Raw genomic sequence first — 21094 nt, forward strand, 5'->3', positions numbered from 1 at the left:
CTCTCAGGCTCCCTCTTCTCAATAAATAGCGCCATTTACCGCTACTCACACCGGAAACCCAGCAGTATCTGTGATTCCTCTCCCTTACTCCAGACAGGCCATCTATTCGGTCCCCTTGGCTCAACCTCCTGAAGTGGCCCATCAACATGTCAGCTCCACCCCTTGGTTCAAGCCACTGTCATCCCGAGGACTACAAAAGCCTCTTAATAGTCTTAATCTCCAGAGAGGAGATAAGAAGTTATTATTTTTTTAACTGTCAGTTAAATCAAGTTTCTCTCTTGCTCAAGACTGCCCCCCGCCCCAGCCCAGTGGCTTCCTGTTATCTATAAAATGAAATGCAGACTCTTTACCCAGTTTAGCTAGCACTCTGTGACTTGGCCTCATGGCCAACAGCACTATGCAACTCCAGGGGCCATCGGTCACACTGTCTACCATGGAAACAAGAGGCTTTGCTTACAGGTACCTTATCATTTCCCACCTCCCCTCACCTACTAAACTCCAGCCACACCAGCCTTCTTTCTGGTCCTCCAACCTTCCAAGCATACTCTTATACCACAGGGTCTTTGCACCAGCTGCTTCCTCTGGCTGATCTATTCTACACCTCAATTTTACATGGTTTGCTCAGTGTCATTCCTATCTTCACTTTGGTATCATATCCCCAGAGAGAATTTCCTATCAGTCCAACCTATCAACCCAATCCTTCTGAATCCCATCATCTTATCGTAATACCACTATCTGAGATTTCTCTTCCCTGTTTATTTGCCTTCTTCCTCCAGTAGAAGGCAGAGAGCTGGCACACTGGTAATCTCATTCAGTCGTGAACCCCAAGTGCCTAAAACAGTGCCTGGCACACAGAAGGCATTCAGACACGAAATAAATGAATACATATAGCAGATGCAAGGATCTGAGTAGACCTGTCTGTATGAACAGTTCTAACAGCCCAACCCAGATTATTTACCAACTTTTCCCCCTATGAAACCCTTTCCCTAGCAAGTTACCATCAAGGGAATAACCACTCTGTAGAACATAGTGTGGGAAATGATATCCTGATCATTCAATCACCCAGGGCCATCAGGGACCTCTGATCAGAGAGTGGCTCTCACTCTGGTGGTTCTTCAGGGGAAGGGTGCCAAGGCTTGCTGCCTGGCTGGCTGTTCTTCACCACGAGTCCAGGCATTTCTGCTAGTCTACAAATTTCCATAATGTAAATTGGATATAATTAGACAATTAATTAGGGGGTCTGATGGACAGCACATCCATCATGTTGGTTTTAACACCATCATGAATGGGAAATAGCCCTTCTTGCGGGGAGGAAGGTGCTGCAACCATCTATAAGGCACCTGTCTTGTGTGAACCACTCTGTGCTTTGCCCAACTACAATGGGCTGCTAAGCCTAGTGATTAACGCTGGTGCTTTGGGGGCCTGGAAAGGAAAAGCCATTACTCTTTAGCACATACCAAATGAAATCAAGCAATCAACTTCATTAGTGACATCAGGTTTGATAACAAAAGGTATACAGCTTTAAACGACAATTACTGTGGACTTTTCTCCACACAGGTTTGACTAGGAGTCAAAAACTTTCTAGTTCCTGGGGCAGCTGGTGGCTCAGCTGGTTAAGCGCTGGACTGTTGATTTCAGCTCAGGTCAAGATCTCACAGCTCCTGAGTTCAAGTCCCACATCGGGCTCTGAGCTTACAGTGTAGAACCTGGTTGGGATTCTCTCTCCCCCTCTCTCTGCCCCTCCCCCGCTTCCTCTCTCCCAAAAATAAATAAATAGGGGTGCCTGGGTGGCTCAGTCAGTGAAGCATCTGACTCTTCACTTCAGCTCAGGTCATGATCTCACGGTTTGTGGGTTTGAGCCCCACATCGGGCACTTCACTGATAGGGCAGAGCCTGCTTGGGATTCTCTCTCTCTGCCCCTCCCCTCCTCACACATGCAGGCTTTCTCTCCCTCTTCTCAAAATAAAGTTAAAAATAAATGCATAAACATTAAAAAAAAATCTTTCTAGTTCCTAATTCCCTCCTTCCCCCACGCCCCTGCCATTAAAACGCAGGTTTTACAAGGCGATCTTCTGCAGAGCTGTTCAGGAATACACCTATGCCCCCTGTAACACAGTGGACGTAAGTACCCTGATGCTCTGCTTACACGTCACCCTACGGCAAGTCCCGCTAGCAAGCATCGGTCCCCCTGGGAGCATCAACCAAACCTGAGCCCTAATCCTATAACACTGAAGACCACCCCTCAGGTTGCTGCCAGCTCTTTAAGGTTAGCAGAACCCAGTTGCGGGCCCTCTCGGGGAAGGCGGCTGCCCCCTTCCTTCTGTGTTCTTGCTATCTCTTCTCTGGTGAAGCAGAGGCGTCTGCTGCAGAACTCTAGCCTCCGCTAAGTAAAACGACTCACACATATGACATCGAATACCCAACCTGTAGGCAAACACGCAAAGCAAGTCTGAAGTCTATTTTCGGGGCTGTTTCTTGCACAGGAGCATGTGCATAATAGGCCAGAGCAGCTAATTAGCTCTGGCCGCTGGCCATCGTGACCTATAAAAGCACACATCTCCGCCAGGCACAGGAGGCAGCCCGCCGCATCTATTTCAAGGTCATGCTAATCCCCCGCCACCAGTAGTTCTCAGCCCTGAAGAGGCCCAAATGAAAAGGCATTCGCCTAGGCTAGCATTCGGCCAGTGTGGAGGATGACCCACGAGAAACAGAATTATCCGTTGGCGAGGAGCCCCCACCTGGACTGCATTTCAGCTTGTGCTTTTGACTGCTGATGTGGCGCTGGCTGGAGAGGCTGGCCCGGGGCTTGGGGAGTGGCCGGCACCTGTTGCTGAAGAGTGCCAGCCTGGCACTGGGAGGGGGCCCCGGCCGCCTGGGACGCGGCAGGCGGCAGTGGAGCAGGGAGGTGCTGCTTCTGGGGCTGCTGCTGCTGCTGTTTGTACCGGGACAGGCTGAAGAAGAGGCCTAGGATGGCCTTGAGGTTGCCATTCCTGATTTCTGCAAGACAATAAAGAAATTCTTTTAGAGAAGGAGTCCCATCCTGGGAGCCCTTTCTTGCTCACGAGCTTAGCTTCTCGAGGATAGGACCGAGTTCCTGCACACTTCATCGCCATCACCGTCGATCAGAGTCGGGCCTCAGCCACAAAGAAATCAGCTCCCTCTCCCCCACTGGGATTAGAGCGGATACGCCAGGCAAGTTTCAGCTGGATGTCTGGCAAGTGCCAGGAGGAAATTCTCAGCAAGGACACAGCCAAAAAAAGTCCGAGTCCCGAGCAAGACTGTGCTTGTTCTCAGGCAAAGCAACCAATCCGGGACAGAGGTGCTCTCGGGCGCTGGGGGAGATTCATGGGTCTCCACTCGAGAGCTCAGCCAAGTCTGTGCTCTGTGCCGTCAGCCACGTGTGAGTGCCAAGCGGCTCCTGCCCCCCTCCACCATCCTCCCTCTGCTCTCCCCGACCGCCCTGCCCCCGGACACACGGCTCTGTGTCCCTCTCATCCACTGAATCACTAACTTTAATTTCGCATGGGTGGGGGATAGGCCTTGCTTTCACAGAGAAAGCACACAAAAAATAACGTATTAAAAAAAATGAAAGCAGAGTGGGGGTGAGAACATTTTTATTCCAGACAGGATTTTTTAGATGTTAAAATGCATTTGCCTCAAGGCATGCATAAAAAGCTGCAGAGAAGGAATAAAATATTTATTCACAGGCAGAAGCTATGGATCGAGGGTGTTTCTCCTTGGGGAATCCCTCCTTTTATGTTCTCTTAACACCAGATCCAATGGCTGGGGTCTGAATTGGTCCTGAGGGTGAGGTAATGGGGCCACCCAGCCTGAGGAACAGGAAGAAGGAATCTTAGGGGCTCCCTCTGCTTTGTGTCAACCCAAGGCTCAATTTCCTTCTCTTAACCGGTCAGGGGGGTGGAGGAAGAAGAGTATCTCCTGTTTGGGGAATGCACATGTCCAGGTTAGCCCGAGGCGAGGAAGAGACCGCTGATAAAGGAGCACAGGTTTCCTCCGGCAGCAGTTGCTGGGCAGAGGGTATGAATGGGGTCCTTTCAGAAACAAGCCCATTCCCTGCACGCCTGCCGGTGCCCTGGGCGTGATGATGAGGCCAGGCTGAATGACTGCCAGACTCTGAAGAAAGAGAGATTGCAACTGACGATGCAAACACGTGGGTTCCAGTCTGGACTCCAGTACGTACTAGCTGTGCAACTCTGGGAAGTCACTTCATCCCTGGGCCTCACTGGCCTTATGGACGCAGCTTGCCCCATCACACAAGGTTGCTCTCAAATCCAGTAAGAGCGTATCTGTGAAAGCAAGCCGCGAACAGTGAAGTCCTTCACTGGTCTTGGTTATGAATAACAGGAGCTCCCAGAATCCTACAGGAGATTGCCATACAGGTCCCAATCCATATGCCTTAGACATGGCTTTACTAAGATCATCTTATAACTTACCATGCAATCCATGATAGTTTTTGAGAGTGAAAGGGGGAAGCTTTTAATTGTGTCAGCACAGGTGTAAGCCAGGATTGATCTGGCCAAGGAGGAGGTTTATAAACTATCACGTGCAATATGGGGAGAAAGCCCCATAGATCTGAGCTCCCCCCCCCCCCGCCCCCCCGCACCCCCCGTTTCTGAAAGTAGTTCAGCTTTAACCCTTCTGTGCTGTTCCCTTCTCCATCCTAAGGAAACCAAAAAAAGCAGCACACACACCCCTGTACCTTGCTCGGTTTCTGCTTCTAAATGTTCCTGCAAACACATCAGGGTCACAGAATGTGAGGTTTGGACGGGATGAATCAGTTGGCTCTGGAGGGTGAAGTGACACTCCTGTGGTCACCCAGCTGGGCACTGATGAGAGTTGGGAAATAATTTCCCCTCAAAATCAAATTCAAGGGAGGGGGAAGGTAGAGCTACTCATGGAGATTGGTGAAATCTATGTAAGACTTGCTTTTAGTGCCTTTTATAATTGTCACGTTATTAGGTCTGTAATAACAAGGACTGCTACTAATTAGTACGTATCAGGTTAAGCTCTTTATGTACATGAGTTCACTCAATCCCTACAACCTGGGGAGTGAATATTATTGTTCCCCTTTATAAGAGAAACAGAGGCTCATAAAACCTTATGACCTCTCCAAGGGAATAAACGCTGGAGCTGGGATTTGCGATTTGAATCTAGCTTTTTCAGCACAAAGCCCAGTCTCCCAACACTGTGTAACCTGGCTTACTTGTATACCCATCATATGTGGTAAATTTAAAAGTGCACCGGCTAATGTTTTATTTATTAAGCTAGCTGGTGGGCATCTAAGTATTCTTTATTCTTCTGTAAGTGTTCTATTGTGGAATGTGCCAAACATTCCACAATACTTTTTTTTTTTTTTGACCCATGGAAGAAAAAACAAAGGAGGGAGGGAGGAACTAAAAATTCAGCACACCCCGGGGCTGATAGTTTGTCCCTTGCAAGAGGCAGGCATGTCCACATGAGCACCTCATAACAGACCAGCCCAACCCAGGGCAAACGGAGACAGCTCTGTCATATTCTCTACCTACTGTGGTTGTGAAGTCACTTCCTATTCATATCTCAGCATTTTTCCCTCAAACGTTCTGTCAAAGCGCACAGTTCTCCTGCAAATATACTTCTTAGGAGAGAGCATTTTTATCACAAAGATCACGGATTTCTTTCTAGAGTCAGGAAAACCTGGGTTGGAATGTCTACGGTTCATGTACAGACTGAGTTTTCGGAAGACTTAAGCTCTCTGAGCCTCACTCTTTATCTTTAAAATGGGCATAGGCCCCACTGCACCTTTTACACAGGGTTGTTAGGAGAATTAAGTGAACATTAAATGGGGAAATGAGTACAAAACACCCAGGACAGTGCCTGACTCTACTTCTCCTTTTCCAAAAATGTAGCCACTCTACCTCTAGTCTCCTCAGAACTCACCACCGGGCTCTGCACCTGAAGGAAGCCTACGAAGCTGTCCATCCTCCCTGCGCTCCTCCCCCCTTTACGCCGAAGTGACAGGCTTCAAGAAGGAAATTAATCGTGAATAATCTCCTATTAGAGAAAAGTCGATGGTGAGCTTCCGGTTCTTTAAACGGCCTTCCTGAAGCGTAATTTGCATCCATAAAAGTGTAGAATGATTTTCAGTAAGCTCCGTAAATTCTAATCTTACACTATGTACATCACCCTGAAAAGGGTCCTCATGCTTTTCTGCAATCAACTCCCAAACCCATTCCCAGGTGATGTTGAATCTGCTTTCTGTTTCTACAAGGTTGGGCTCTTTTAGGCAGTCCCTATAAATGGAACCATGTGACATGTAGCCCTTTGCATGCAGCTTCTTTCAACTTAGCATGTTTTGAAGGTTGCTCCGTGTTAGAGCAGTTCTCATTGGCTTGTTTCTTTGCATTGCTGAGTAACACCCTATTGTACGGATGTACCACGCCGTGTTTATCCGTTCACCAGTTGGTGGACGTCTGGACTGTAATTTTCTTTTCAGAGCACAAAAACTAGAGAGTGGTAAATGCTCTGTTTGGGGTTGGAAGCCACACAGTTTATGCCATGGGTGGTCTATAACAGACAGTATCCAAAATAGCTAGAATTGTATCCTTTCCACATTTCCAAGTGGCATGTGTCTGTGTTCTAGGAGGCCTCCTAAGTAAGCCAGCTGCACTGGCAGTCTTAAAAAAATCCATCAGCCCACAAAAATGTTTCCCTCCTGACATTTCCCAAGGTCTGGAAAAAGAGTATCATTTTGTGTCTGATCAACTATCCTTACTCTCTTGATTTCTAGAGAAAGAAAGAAAAGAAGAAAAAAAAACCGTAGACCTAGCTAGAATTGACACTAGCTAGCTAGTATCTAAACCAGCATGAGAACCCTGACTGCATTTCTCTGCTTGTGGCCACGCCCATGTCTAATGAATAAACTGCACAGACCATTTTTCCATTTCCATTAGGATTCAGTATCACCTTGACTCTTAATTCCCTTGGGCACTGGCTGATTTCTTTGCTTCCCCGGGGCTGGTACGAATCTGCACAGATGTGGTAGGAGATGTTGGGCAGGAAAGGGTAGGAAGAACAGAGTTCTCTGCTTGCAACATTATTTAAGAGAAATCTCAGGCCTGGTTTACAAAGGCACAAACACTGGAATACTCTAATACGAAGAAATCTGCTTTGGAGAAAGAGACTGATTGGGAGCCAAAGGGAGGGCTACCTTGGACCAGACCGCAGAGTCAGAATTCCTAACCAGTTCCCTTAAACCACAGGGCTGTTAAGGCTCACCCAGCTGATTCGGGATGTGGATCCTGCGGCCATCTGCATAACCGACATTCACCACATAACTTCCCACCCGATTCCTGCAGCGCTCCTGTGTACTGCTCACCAAGCCAGTCACAGGCTTCCTGACCGGGGAAGTGGGACAAGGGGGTGAGTGACACAATCGGTCCCACTCACTGCCAAACAGGTGATGTGGGTAGGAGGAAACGGAAACAATCAACCTGCTGCTTTTCTCCTAACGGTCCAGAAAGACCTTCTGCTCTCTGGCTCAGAATAAAAGGGGGACAAGCTCAGCGTCTAGGTTTCTGGCCAAACCGGGTCTGAGCTCATCAAGTCAGCAAGCAATTTCACTCCAAAAGCATACACTCCTTCCTGGAGGCGCCTGGAAGGATCTTCCTGCCTCTGTCTCTCTGCTCCACAAGGTTGATAAAGAGCTAGTCTTTGCTCCTGTCATATCACTCAGGCTTCGTCTTCTGTCTCGATTTCCCTCTACCTGCCTTTCCTGCCTGGTGAATGCCTATTTATCCTGTAAAGCCCAGGGGTTAATGCCACTGCCTCTGTAAAGCCCCCTGACCGCCTCAGAGAGCTAAACACTGCCCTTCTTTGGGCACTACTGTGCACGTACTGCTCAGCTCTTGAACGTACCGTTAGCACAACTCTCCTACTAATTGAAATTAAAGTTCATTCTGTACGACTGATGCTATGCCTAGCATACAGGATGTGCCCAGCAAACGTTTGCTGAACTAAATAGGATATGCCTCATCCCCAGACCTTCTCTGTGATAGGAGGATGGGCTCGGGGCCAGGTGTTGTCAAAACTCCTAAGGATAAAGGCCATCCTTCCTCACAGGACGGGTTTACAGACAGTCATGACAGGTGGAGTGTGTGCTGGGGAGGGGTTCAAGGGATCTTGAACATCACCCAGCTTAGGGTGAGGCCCAAGCTCACAGGATTCCAACAGGTTTCCAAGAGCAAACAGATGGGCCCAACCTTCTGGAACACAGAGGCGGTAGGAGGGCCTAGTCCAGGGGAAGTGCCCCAAACCAGCAGTGTCTCCATGGGGATCTACTCTGGAACCAAGCTCTCTGTGGTCCTCTAACAGGCAGGCTGGGGCAGGGCATGGTCTGCTGCGATTGTTTCAAGGACAGGTACCTAAACCCTCCCGGGGTTCCAAACCCTGCTTCAGTCACTGGAAAAGGGCGGAGAAGTACCTATGGGGCTTTCCAACCGCTGATGGTTCTCATCAGAGGAGGAGCCTCGGGGCACTCCATAGTCTTCAAAAGGAAAACAAAAAGCATTACAACTGCATTATTTCTTTACACAGTATCATGCTTTTCTAGTTAATTATGCAGGTGGTTAGAAGTGTGGGCAGTGGGGAGTAGCAGAAAATACCAGGTCTCTGAAACTGACGTGAGTAGCTTAGTCACTCCTAAGTGGGCCTCCCTTTGCCCACGTGGAACTTCAATCTCTCTGGGCCTTAGTTTCCTCATCTGTAGACGATGGGGATAGTACGATTACTGATTTCAAAAAGTTGCTGAGGGAATTAAAAAAAGATATACAACATGTACACAGCACTTAGCTCAGTGACTGATACATGGTGGGTTCTCCACAAATGGCTTCTATTCCTATAATTTAACAGTATGTCGAGTGAGGTTTCCTGTAACCCTCAAATTGTAAATAAGGCCCATTTGAGGATAAAAGTCTCTAAGTACCCTTGCTTTATAAGTTTAAGGAGCTGACAAAAGTTGGGGCCAGTTACCTTCCCACAAGACTGCATGAGTCCAGAATCAGTCTTACTACCAAACACCATGATCATCGCCCAACCCCAAGAGTCAGTGTAAGAAGATCTCGAGGACTCCTGCCATGTTTCCGTGCTGCCACATGGCATGCATTAATGTCCTGGCAGATGTTCTCAAGAACGTTAACAATGCTGAAGAGACAGGCAAATGCCAGGTTCTTATTGCGCCATGCTCCAAAGTCATCGTCCAGCTGACAAACACGGTTGATGATGAAGCACGGTTGCGTTGGCCAATTTCAAATCGTTGATGATCACAGAGCCGGAGAAATGGCTGTGAACCTCACACGCAGGTTAAACAAGAGTGGAGTGATCGGCCCCAAATTGGATGTGCAACTTCAAGATCTAGAAAAATGGCAGAATAATCTGCTTCTGTCCCACCAGTTTGGTTTCATGATACTGACCATCTCACCGGGCATCATGGACCAGGAAGAAGCAAGATGAAAATACAGGAGGGAAAATCCTGGGATTCTTTTTCTAAGGATGTAATATATATGTGCAAATAAAATGCCTCGATGGACAAACAAAAACAAAAAAACAACAAAAACCTCAAGATCTAGATGAGAAAGTATCACAGAGTGGGGGAGGGTTGTAATGTCTGATGATCACAGAGACCGGTCATTTCCTCCCCTCACCGAAGAACAAGAAGGTGGGGTCCCTGTGCTCCTTGAAGACAAAGGAGGCACCAAGAAAATCACTCCAAGTCGGGTGCTGCATTCCGGTCCCCAATTGGACATCTACTCCGCACAGACTTGGCAGATCTGCCTCTTGGCCACTAAGTTGGGGATGAAAGAGTTGGGAGAGAAAGTGTATGGTGGGGGCTTCCAGGTGACAGAAAGACGGTTCCACCTACTGCAAGTGGAAGACGGTGTCCACACCTTCCTGCCGGTTCTACAGTGCAGAATACAGGGATGATGAGACTGAGGTCTACGGTCTCACTGAGACCACCTTAGGTGGGGACAATGAAGGCCTGAATCAGGGGGATGGAACATAAATGCTACCCATTGAGAGTGAGCCAGAATTGCCGGGAAAATCTCAAGAAAGGCTCCTAATGTCCTGGGAGCAGCAGGGGATCAAGTCCATGGTTAGTAGGGCATGCAGAGATTCCCACGTGGGGACAGTGGCAATTATGGCCACCCAAGAAAATGGCAGCAACTTCAGCAGAATTCTGCCTGCTCTCTCTGTCCCATCCTGGAGGCTCAGGCGAAGGAAGGAGGGGAGGCAAAGAAGTCATTAGGCCCTCATCACTCTTCAATCTTCTAAACCCACTTGCCCTGGGGCACAGGGGTGAAAAAAGAGCTTTGAGTCTGAAATTAAAGTTTAGAAACAAACAAAAGAGTCATAAGCACTGACATAAAACTGTTCTAATAACTAACCATGGCTGACAAGTTATGTATTCTGGCCAAGACATCAGCAAGTGAGTCTCGACAGCAGGAAAGATGGGGGCGGTTACTAAAACACTATGAACCCACTTCACAGGTATGCCCCAATGACTGATACCTCAGCACACGGGTTACACTGTGCTCTTCTAGGCTCAGAGACCCCCAAGGGGGGGGGGGGTCACAACCCCCCTAAGGTCACAACCTAATGTGGACAAGGCTGGGGCAGAGTATCTGTAGGATACGCCTCTGTGGACTGCACATTATCTTCTGACGTTCCAGCCCACAAAGCTCTAAATCTTTTCTGATTTCTTTCACCTGTACACAACATGCCTAGACTTTACCCATCTGCTGTCTCAAAGGACACCATGAATAGGAGTTCTGAAATCACACAGACCTGGGCTCACACCCTGTCTTCCGTTCACTAGCTACAGGCCTTGAGGTTGTCACCTGCAACCTTTTTAAGCCAAGGTTTCCCCAAGGTTTCCCAGTTCAGTTGTGAATGCCGGAGCTGCTGCATCGAAAAGCCTTGGGAGCACAGGGGGTACCTGTTTACTCAGCAAGTACGTGAAATAGATAATCTATGCCTGAAGGTATAAAGAGGATGGTGCAGAGGGACAAACAAGGCAGCAGGACAAGGCAGAGATAGATGGCCGGCTGTCACCTCCAGGCCACGGGAGACAGAGTCCACCCCCTCCCCCACTGCCTCAAGCCCTTTCTGCCGAGCAGGACTCTGAAACTCCCTGCCGATGCTCTGCCGGTGGGCAGAGGCCCGGGGTCCAACTCCTTCCACAAACTATGAAGAGTGTGTGCCAGCCACCCACCAGCTAGCACAAGAACTCTGAACCAGAAGGAAGTGATATTCCTTGGAAAGGCAATTTGCATCTCTGTACTTACCCATGGAAACACCACACCAACACCAACACCAACACCCCCACGCCCCGGCAATTTGTGTCGCAAAGCCCAGACTCATTCAGCCCGGAGCTCCTCCCCACAGAGGAGAGCTCATTCCCCAGGGAGAAGGAACCCTCCAACCACCCCACCCCTGCCAGAGCTGGGATTGGGGCTGACCACCCAGCAGCAGCAACGGAGACCTCTGGAAGGAGTGTGTCCATCCCTGACCTGGGGCAGGCCCAGCATAGGAGAGGTCGCGTTCAGAAACGACGAGCCCACGAGGCTCCGAGAGTAGCCACCCGGCCCCAATACCGGAAGAGACTACCGTTCCAACAGCCGGGAAAACCAAGCTTGCACCGCAGGGCAAAGACAAGGAACGGGCCCCAAACAGATTATGCTGGCAAACTTACCTGCTCCACTGGGCTGCTTCCTTCCTCACTGCCCGCCCCCCTCCCCACCCTGACCACCGGAGTCGATGCTACCAGGCATCTTTTCAAACAGCAACCTTGCTAGGGAAAAGGTGGTGTCATCTAAAGCCCAAACTGCTTTACCTGTTCTGGGAAAACTGGAGGCAGGTGCAGCCTAAGGAGTTTGGGAGGATGCCGGGGCCTGTGGCAGCTTCTGAGCTGGCAGCTGCTTGTATTTACAAACAGGAGAGAGCAAAAGATTCCAGGGCGAGATGTTGCCTGAGGCGGCTGAGAATTCGGACCAGCCATCTCCAGACCGATACCTAATTGAATAGCAAACCACCAGCACAAGCTAATGTGCTAATTAGCCACCCAATTGGAGTTAATTAAAAACTAATCGGGATGTCAAAACGTAGCATCTCATTAATGCATCACGTGTTTGGGGTTCGGTTTTCTTTGAGCTAGGAAAAGTGCTGCTGCTGCTTCTAATAAAAGTCAGAGATAAGGATTGGGCGTTTTTCCCTGGGAACTGTACAACTTAAATATGTGCTGTGGCTAAGTGTTCTCTCTCCCACAGATAAGGCCTGGCTTGATAATTAACTGAATTGCTAGCCGGGTGAATCGGATCAGTATTGTTTGATTAAGCCCTTCTCCAGAGAAGCAGCTCCACCGCTGGTACCCGCTCGGTGTGGCAGACACGGCCAGGCATGGTGGGCTCTACGTTCCTGGAGTGATTCGGGATGTGTCAAAAAGCTGGCATCCTCCGGTCTAGACAAGCATTGAGCTGCCTTAAAACCAATAGGAAAACAAAAGCAGAAGAGCCCACAAGCACCCCTGGGCTGAGCTGTATTCGAGGCATCAGTAAGTAACAGGTGGGCGCTTCTAACGATGAAAAGGCAGCTTTAGAACCAGCGCTCTGACTCACCTTCTGCAGACAGCCCCTGGATGTTTATTCCCTTAGCTGCCAGGAAATTCAAGCAGGCATCTATGTTTTCAATCTAGGGGGGAAAAAAAAAACGACATACACTCAATCAACGTTCAGCCTTCTCCAGAGCCATCTTTTATCAGGAACAAAGGGCTATGTCAGAGAGAGGGTTCATGGTGCATTTGCAAAGATTCACAACAAGCAAAAACGACTCGGAAACAGCAGATGAATGGATGGACGGAGGGACGGGTGCGGGTCAGGACTCCTTGTCTGTACTTGCACAGGAAAAAGTTACCTAATATCCCAACCACACAGCTCCAGAAGTCGAGGCCCTGGCTTGCTCAGGGCTGCCAAAAATAACCAGGGTGGAATGAGTCCCTATGTTCACCACTGTCACTACAGCTATCCTGAAAATTTGAGCAGCTGCCAGAAAAACGGAGTGGGGACGAAGGGGGATACCGGACCCACCCGTCCACCAGCAGCTGGGAGGAATTTCCAGCATGGAGGTGGCACACCGTCAAATGTGAAAACAGTGAACGGGAGTTTCTGGAGGGCCCTGGGCCGCGTTTACTCACAAAACTCTCAGGACGGCAGGCACTGCAGATGACGAGGGAGGGCTGTGACAGAACGAGCCCCTCTGTCCTTTGTGTTTTCTGTGACAAGAAGGAACCCACCTGCCACAGTCTGGGAGGCCTCCCAGGACTGGCAGGGCTGATGCCACGGCCAAGGGCAAGCTAACATCGAGCCCTCGGGAAAGAACAATTAGGTCATTCCCAAAGGTCTGATTTGACTTCAGTTGTCAGGGCTAATGATTTTTTAGTCTACAGGAAAATGTTCAGGCTCGATTAACGTCAATGGTGACCATAAATAAAAGAAACTGCTTTTGACTTGGCACAAGGATCTTTGAACTAACTGCAGTTTGCAATCCACAATGGAGAGCCTCCTCACCACAGCCCGCCCCCCGACTTCCTGGGCTCTATCAGCATTCTTATGAACTCAAATAGGCGTTTAACCCACAAAGTGGATCTCGGATAAATGACCATCTTTCACAGTGTACCTGTGACCACTCCCCCCACCCCCAAGTGGTATTCCGAAGGCTATTTCACCAGGCACAGAGCTAAGCGTCTACAGTGTAAGAGATCTCACGAGTAGAGTAGGGCTCCAAGGCAGTCTTCCCGAAATGCATGTCTGACATCTTCCTTCTCTGCTCCTCGTCTGCAGACCTTCCGAGCACTCCATTAAGCTATGGGCCACCTGAATAAAACTGCCCTGGTTTTACAGACTCCAATACACCCGGAGCCTGAGATTGCTCTATCCTTTTTTTTTTTTTTTTTTAAGTTTATTTATTTTGAGAGCGAGTGAAGCAGGGGAGGGGCAGAGAGAGAGAAGGAGAAAGAAAATCCCAAGCCAGCTTCATACTGTCAGCACAGAGCTCCATGCAGGGCTCAATCTCACGAACCAGGAGGAGATCATGGCCTGGGCCAAAATCAAGAATTGGATGGTTAACAGACTGAGCCACCCACACACCCCCAACCTTGCAGCTTTTCGCACAGGTTCCCAACTCCCTCCCAGCCTCCAGCTCTCCCTCAAAGATCCTCATCTGGGAGGTGTTTTATCTCCAGGCAAAGGGGCAAAATGCAATTTCCTGCAAACTAAGTCAACGCTGATGCTATGAGCAAGGCCTGCCGCCACTGCAGAAAGCCATTTCTTATCAAGGCGAGTGCAAAGGGGGATTGCTTTTAACTCTTCCTTCCTTCCACATCAGAGTGACGGCAGTGACAACCAGGTGCTACCATCTTAGAGGGAAGGGGAAAGAAGGAAGAGAATGGCCAGGAGGGCCCCGTGGAAGGTGTTCTGAAGGCATCTGCTTACATTTGTAACTGATGAAAATTCTCTCTCTAAATGCTCTTTCCCCATTACAAACCCCTGCTTTTGCTAAAAATAACCATCGGTCCTTAATTCCTCAAGTGTGCACAAAGGTAATCTACCAAAACCACACAAGAGGATTCGTTGCCCCCACAAAGAGGCACGGATATTTAAATCATGATAGAACTATATAATTCTTCTACCCCTTTTTTCTTTGAATAATCCTACCCTACTTTCTTCAGTAGATCTTGCACATGGTGGACTAGTGAGGCTTTGGCAATTAGGTCCCCACAGAAAACGAGAAAAAGAGAAAGCTGACCACTGCTGAATCTGTTAATGTAAAATCAAAAATAGTACACTTGGTATTTATCCTGGCAAGCACAGGTGCACAGGCATGGGCAGGTTAAGGTTTTCAAGAACAGTGCAGCACAGTGACATTGATTAAAAAGAAAAAAAAGACACCCACCAACATATTCAAGAAAAGCACCGCTCTCCTAGAACACTGTAATTCTATAGAAATTCCCTTCCAAAGGGCATGAAGCACATTTACTTGGCACATTCACGGAGCAATTCAACACATTTATCACTTAAAGTACATGGTCATTTCTTCCTGCAAGGCTAACACTTGGTTCATTTCGATTTGGCCATCTACTGGGCTTTCTTTTAATTTAAGTTCTAGTAAAGGAATGAAGAAGTTTAAATAGGTTACCTAGACTACTTTTTCCTCCTGTTGCTTTTGAAAATCCCTATCATGCTTTCAAAGATTTCATAATTTAGATCAGTTCTCTACAGGGCAGGGAGAGTGGGAGAGAAGGGGCCATCCCCAGGCGGCATCTGCCTACATTCTGTTATCACAATGTGGGAGTGCCACTGGTATCTAGCGGGTTGAGGCCAAGGAGGTTACTAAACATCCTACAATGCACAGGACTGTCCCCCCATAACAGGAAATCCTACCCAAAATGTCAATAGTGCTAGGGATGAGAAACCTGCATTATAGGATTTTCGTCATTCAATCAATACAATTAATTGTGTAGATGTCTGCTCTGTTCCAGGCACTGTGCCTGATTCTTCTCACCATGTTGGTACAGAGTCCTCCTCCCTGTTCAGAAGCCCACATTTACATAACCCTTCTCTTTAGGGTCCAGAGGGCCAACCGACACACCCCCCAACTCACATCCATTTCCGGGAGAATCAGAGCATATGAACAAAGGAAGCACCAGGATCTTCATTAGGCGAAGAGAGAAGGCTTAAGGTCATCAAGAATGCTTTCTCCTAAAGAGGAGATAAAACAGGGAGCAATATTTGGATGGCTGAGTTGCACTCCTGGAATATGTTAAAACTAAAAATAAGAACTCGGGTCATCATTTAAAAGACGATTCATAAGCTCATCAAGCGCCTTGAATTTGTTCCCCCTCCACTATGATTTCTCTGCTCACAGAAGGAGTTCAAAAAACATTCCTCAAGCCTCAAATCCACTCTTTAATAATGTTCTGTTAAGGTTAAAAATCACTCCTGACAAGGCTGCTGAGACCCACGCTCTTTTCATCTGCACCCCAGGAAGAGAGCAGGGCTGGGAAGCAGAATAGGGTCAGATGTGCATTCCAACCTCCTGGCTTCACTTGGAAGGAGATCAGAAGGGGAGAATGTTTCTTTGATCCAGCCTCTCTTGTGATTAAAATTCACCTTAAGGTTTTCTTCCAGTACCATACAGGTAAACAATTCATTCTCCTGCCCTGTTGAAACTGCAAACTGCCACCACACCAGGTAAGGGGCATGTCCCGGGCACTCATAGCACAAGGGTGTCCACATGCCCATCTTTAATGAGGCTCATGGCTCATGTGCAATCCAGACCTGCAGTGTGAGAGGCAGATCTGGTTAAAGTTGGGATACAGAGTGATGGGAAAGGCTCTTAACCAGCAAAGTATGTAAATACAACCCAAGTTGTTCATTAACACATAGCAGCCAATATAAACTACTTTCCAAAATTAGCCAAAAAAAAATCTTTGCAAAGCCGGACATTCCAATGTTGCTGAGCAGGGGTGGAAAGCGGCACTTCACACCGGGTGAGAAGGCTGTCATAGTTGCTACTGTAGAAATGGGTCCAGGAGCCATTTGATGGAGTCCCTGGAGTTTGGAGCATCAGCTGGGGTGGAGCGGGGAAGCCCAGAAGTGGGACCACAGTGTAACTTGGAGACCCTGGGAGCAGAAAGGGGCTGGATAAGGCACGTGTGGAGTAAGGGGAAAAAACAAGACTAAGATGCATTTCCCAGTCCTCCCTTTGTTTGGGGCCACACAGGGCCTCCACCATGTGCATCTGTGAAGATCTGGGAGAGAAAGGCTGCCATGGAGGCTCTCTTGCCATCTCAGCTGGTAACTCCATCCCAAAGGTGAATCGTTTCTCAACCACCTTGGAACTGGAGACATGCAAGGCAACTTCCATGCACTGTGTCTGCTGTGGTCTTTGTTTCCCACTTCCAAGAGCACATCTCCACCCAGGCCAGCCAGAGAGCAAGGAAAGTCAAAACAAATGCCAAACAACTGGAAAGACAAGGGGGAGGGACAGAAGGCAAATGGAAAACTTTGCATTTCAACCATGATTAAGGCTGGACTGGGTCTCATGATAAAGTAAAATATGCAAAGCTCGAAAGAACTGCTGTAGATCTTCTTGGTAGCTTAGAGACTGATCAAATACCATCTGTTGTCGCAGTTGTCATGGCAGCATTTTTCTCTGAATACCAGTGTAGCTGAGTGCAAAGCGCATGAAAATGATTAATGCAAACGAAGACCATCTCTATGGGCACCACCACGGCCAAGGGGAGGATGGGCTCCAGGCATACAGGTAAATGGGGCACTAGTTTTCAGGAGTTAAGAGTGTCTCATCAGGCCCCTTAGAGATCTCCATCCTGGGAAGAGAGGCAAACAGCAGCCGCACTCAAGTCAGGCACGGTTACAGCCATTTTCTAGAAATCATGAAATACCTAAAGCCTAGGCAATGGAAGATCCAGACTGCAGACAAGGTTGAGTAAGAACCTTCAGGTTCTGGGGACTTTAAAAGCACAGTGCAGCTTCTTCATGAGCCCCATACATCCACTCAGACAGCTTCCTTCCAGAAGTGTGACCCTCACACCTGGCACGGCTACTTGTCATTCATTAATCCATTCCTTGACCCATATTCACTGAGCGCCTACTGGATGTCAGGCAATGTGCGGTACTGGGTATACAGTGGTGAATAATCCCTGACCTCAAAAGAACCTACAGTTTAGTGTAGGGCACTGGGCATTAAGTCAATGCACAAGTAAGTATAGACAACATCTATCATGTACAGAAGACCGGATCTAGCCAGGGGCATGGTAGGTAGGTAAAAATTTCTCAAGGAAGAGACAGCATGTAGGTTCAGAGACAGGACTTTTTGTTGGTCTATTCACTGATGTCGCCCCAGGCACCCAGAACAGTGAGGACCCCATCGCAGATATTCAGGACGATTTTGTTGACTGATGGGAAATTTGAGCAGAGACCTGAGTTAGCTGGACACAGAGCGGGGAGAAAAACCACACTACACCTAGTGAATCTAAGACTCAAAAGCCTCCAGGCAGGATGCAGCTTACCACGTTCTGGCAACCAAAAGGGAGCTGACATGGCTGGCAGCCAGGTGGCAGAGGACAAGAGCTAAAAGACAGGACACTGAGCAAGAGCAGAGGGCTGGCCACATGGGGCCACATTCAAGAGCTGACAGGAGAGAGAAGGCAGAGGTCCTCCTAGGTGTTAGGGAAGCCTTGAACCATGTCACCTCCCCAACCATTACCAGGGCAACAGCAGCCAGACCAAGCCCTTCTGATCTGAAAGCTTGAGGATGGGCTATTTTGTGTCAGGGATGGCTCAAGCAGCATCCTTGATGTGGGGGCTCCAGTGACATCCAGGCTGGGCATAGAGACAGGGAGGGATGGGAAGGGAAGGTCAGCATCTGTGGTCACATGTACTAGGAAGGTCTGCTTCCTATCCAACAGGCCTCCGTGCCTTTCTGACACTCCCTCCTCTGCCCCTTTCCAAAAATAAAAATAGAAGAGAGGAAGAAAAAAAAAAAAAAAGAAATCCAACCGTGAAACCAAATCAAAAAGCAAAATGAACTTTGGGGAAACACTCTTCCTAAATGCCCATCTCATCTGTGATGTCTCTTGCCTCTGTGTTCCTAGGCCGTGGCCTGATGCAGGATCTGTCCAGCTGAACTTTTTTTTTTTTTTTTTGGACACCTCCATCAGTGTTGGAGCCCAGCATCATCCCATGATCACGAGGCTCGTGGGCCACAATGTGGTCCTGGAGACACAATCCCGTGAGACAGAGGTGGTGGGGCCTAGACATTATAGTTTTCATTTTAGGAGACCGCAGAAATGGGAGTCATGTATGGTGGTACTTCGAATTACCTCAGGTGGAGAGATATTCAAGAGCATCTCCCCTTGTGAGTGCCACAAGCTGCGGCTAGCTTAGCTGATGCAAGAAGCCATCCTAGCCCAGTAGCACGAGGGGCTCCACGTCCTGTGTCCCAGCTTTGGCCATTCATACCAGCTCTCGCTTTCTTGGTGCCTTTCAAACAGCTGAAGCATGTGGGACTTGGGGGCTGGATGGGGCTTCGGTTCCTAGGTCTGTTCTTGCTAGTGCTTTGCCCAGCTCCTTCCTTTAATTTGGCAATGTTATCCACCTTATCGTATATGATATTTATAACTTCAGCTGAGATGTTGTCAAGAATTCCTTAAAAAAAAAAAAAACTTTATAGGAGTCTCTCTGCTGTTAAGGCACATGGCTAAGTCCATATGGATACAAAAAATCCTTTCAAGGAGAAACAACAATCGAAAACAAGAATCTCAAATTCCCCCCAGTGATTATCTTTTTCCACTTTGCTTCCAAATGCTTAGACTATTTCATTTTCCTATTACACTCTGACTTCTCCATTTTTCCCTCGAGACAAAGAGAAATCTGGAAAGGGAGGTATAGCTCAAATTCTAGAAAGCAGTCCTTACTCTGGAGGCTCCCATAAAAAACGCTTACACCTGAGCTCTGTAGGGATGAGGAGGAAAAGTCCTCTGGGCATCGGCATGGTCAGAAAGGCGCACAGATGCCCCTGGGTGCGTTTATCTAGCACGCCATTGCCAACACCATCTTCCCTGCTCCGGTTTCAGAGGAATGTGGCCTAACTTCCTAATACTCCCCAAAGGGAGGAGCCTAAGCTCCTCCAAGTTAGGAGCTGGACCCAAATGCTAGAGGGAAGTGACTAGGGCCAAGGAGTGGCATTCAGGGATGTATCCCAGGTTTTCGAGTCAGACAAACCTGGCCTCAAATCCTGATTCTGCCCCTGATCTCCACTAAGTTACCTCCATGGCCTGATCTGTGGAATGAGCATTATAACACCCATTGCACAGGGTGGTGGAGGATATATACGTGGTGCTTCCTAAGTGCCCCATAACTAGCAGTTTTTGTTACAGTGTTATCATTTTTGACAGGACATCCCTGTACTATACTTCTAAGACTATGACATGCCCATGGCTATGTGTAGAGCTGGCCCCTGGCAAAGCAGAGAGTTCGACAAGCTTATTTATTACCTGGGCTGCCTTCCGTTTGCTCCTGACTTTCCCCTCAAGCCCAGACGGAGACTCTGGGTCCTCTCTATCATCTGATGTCGGGCCTAGGTCTCAGCAAGCCCACTCTTAAAAAGACAGCGGTAAACTAATTCACAACAGGGCAGAGGGATTGCTGCCGTCTTCCCATGGGTTATGTCTCCCACGGGTACCTGTATCCCATCACAATTATTAGAGGACCGTAATCTGTTGGAAGAATACAGACTCTGGGCTTCTCCCCGCTGGATTCTGGCTGTCTCAGACTACCCACAAGACCCTAGCAAAATTACTAACTGCTTCAAGCTTCAAATTCCTCCTCGAGAACATGGGAAGGTGGGTAACTATCTCAACAGAGATGCTGAGGCATAGATAGGCTGACCTCGACCAAGGGTCTGGAAGTTCATATAGCCAGAGCTTCAAAAGACTCTTTCTTCATACCCTTCCGTAATGGCAGAATATCATATATCACTGGCCATCTCCTAAAAGTAAGGGATCACTCTGGAGTTGTGAGATGCTCTGAAGCTCGCTAAAGTGCATGATGCTAGTATGGCCTCTCTACAAGTGGGTTCCTTGTAGCTAGAATCCATTTTGACCCTGTTAGAATTAGCACTTCCCGTCCCGAAAGATTTCTGGTCAAAGTCTCCTTTATCCTTTACTAAGTGACATAAAAAACCCTAAGACAGCAGACCAATAGTTCCGTTAAGAAGGAGCAAGTACTTTTCACAGAAAACCCTGGCTTTTCCTACAGAGAAGGGGACAAACCCAGACGCCAACCTAAACAAGAACATCGTGCTTTCTGGACCCCAAATGCGTGGCTGCCTCTTGAACCAACAGAGAAGAGTGGTACTGTGGATACTTGCTAGAGAATTCCACCCAGGAGCTAACTAAAACTTGGTCGCCTCATTCATTCCTTGATGAATAACGACTATTTACTCTCTTGCAGCCTCTGCTCTA

At 48.3% G+C, this 21094-nt stretch overlaps 1 protein-coding gene across 13 annotated transcripts in view; it reads right to left on the reverse strand.

Annotated features, from left to right (window-relative positions):
* The window catches only part of NAV2 (neuron navigator 2), a 496240-nt gene that overhangs the window by 223074 nt on the left and 252072 nt on the right, over positions 1 to 21094 (reverse strand). For all 13 annotated transcript variants that reach the window (XR_008421181.1, XM_053899896.1, XM_053899894.1 and 10 more), the window contains exons 4-5: positions 12669 to 12741; positions 2739 to 2997 (exon numbers count right to left, since the gene is read on the reverse strand). Coding sequence is in view for 12 of the 13 variants with exons in the window: in XM_053899896.1 (XP_053755871.1) it covers positions 2739 to 2997; positions 12669 to 12741 (332 nt within the window). In the remaining variant the exon portion in view is untranslated. The remainder of the gene's footprint in view (positions 1 to 2738; positions 2998 to 12668; positions 12742 to 21094) is intronic.

This window comes from Panthera pardus, unplaced genomic scaffold, assembly GCF_024362965.1.
Source record: "Panthera pardus isolate Hobbes unplaced genomic scaffold, ASM2436296v1 HiC_scaffold_12, whole genome shotgun sequence".
Taxonomy (NCBI): Eukaryota; Metazoa; Chordata; class Mammalia; order Carnivora; family Felidae; genus Panthera; species Panthera pardus.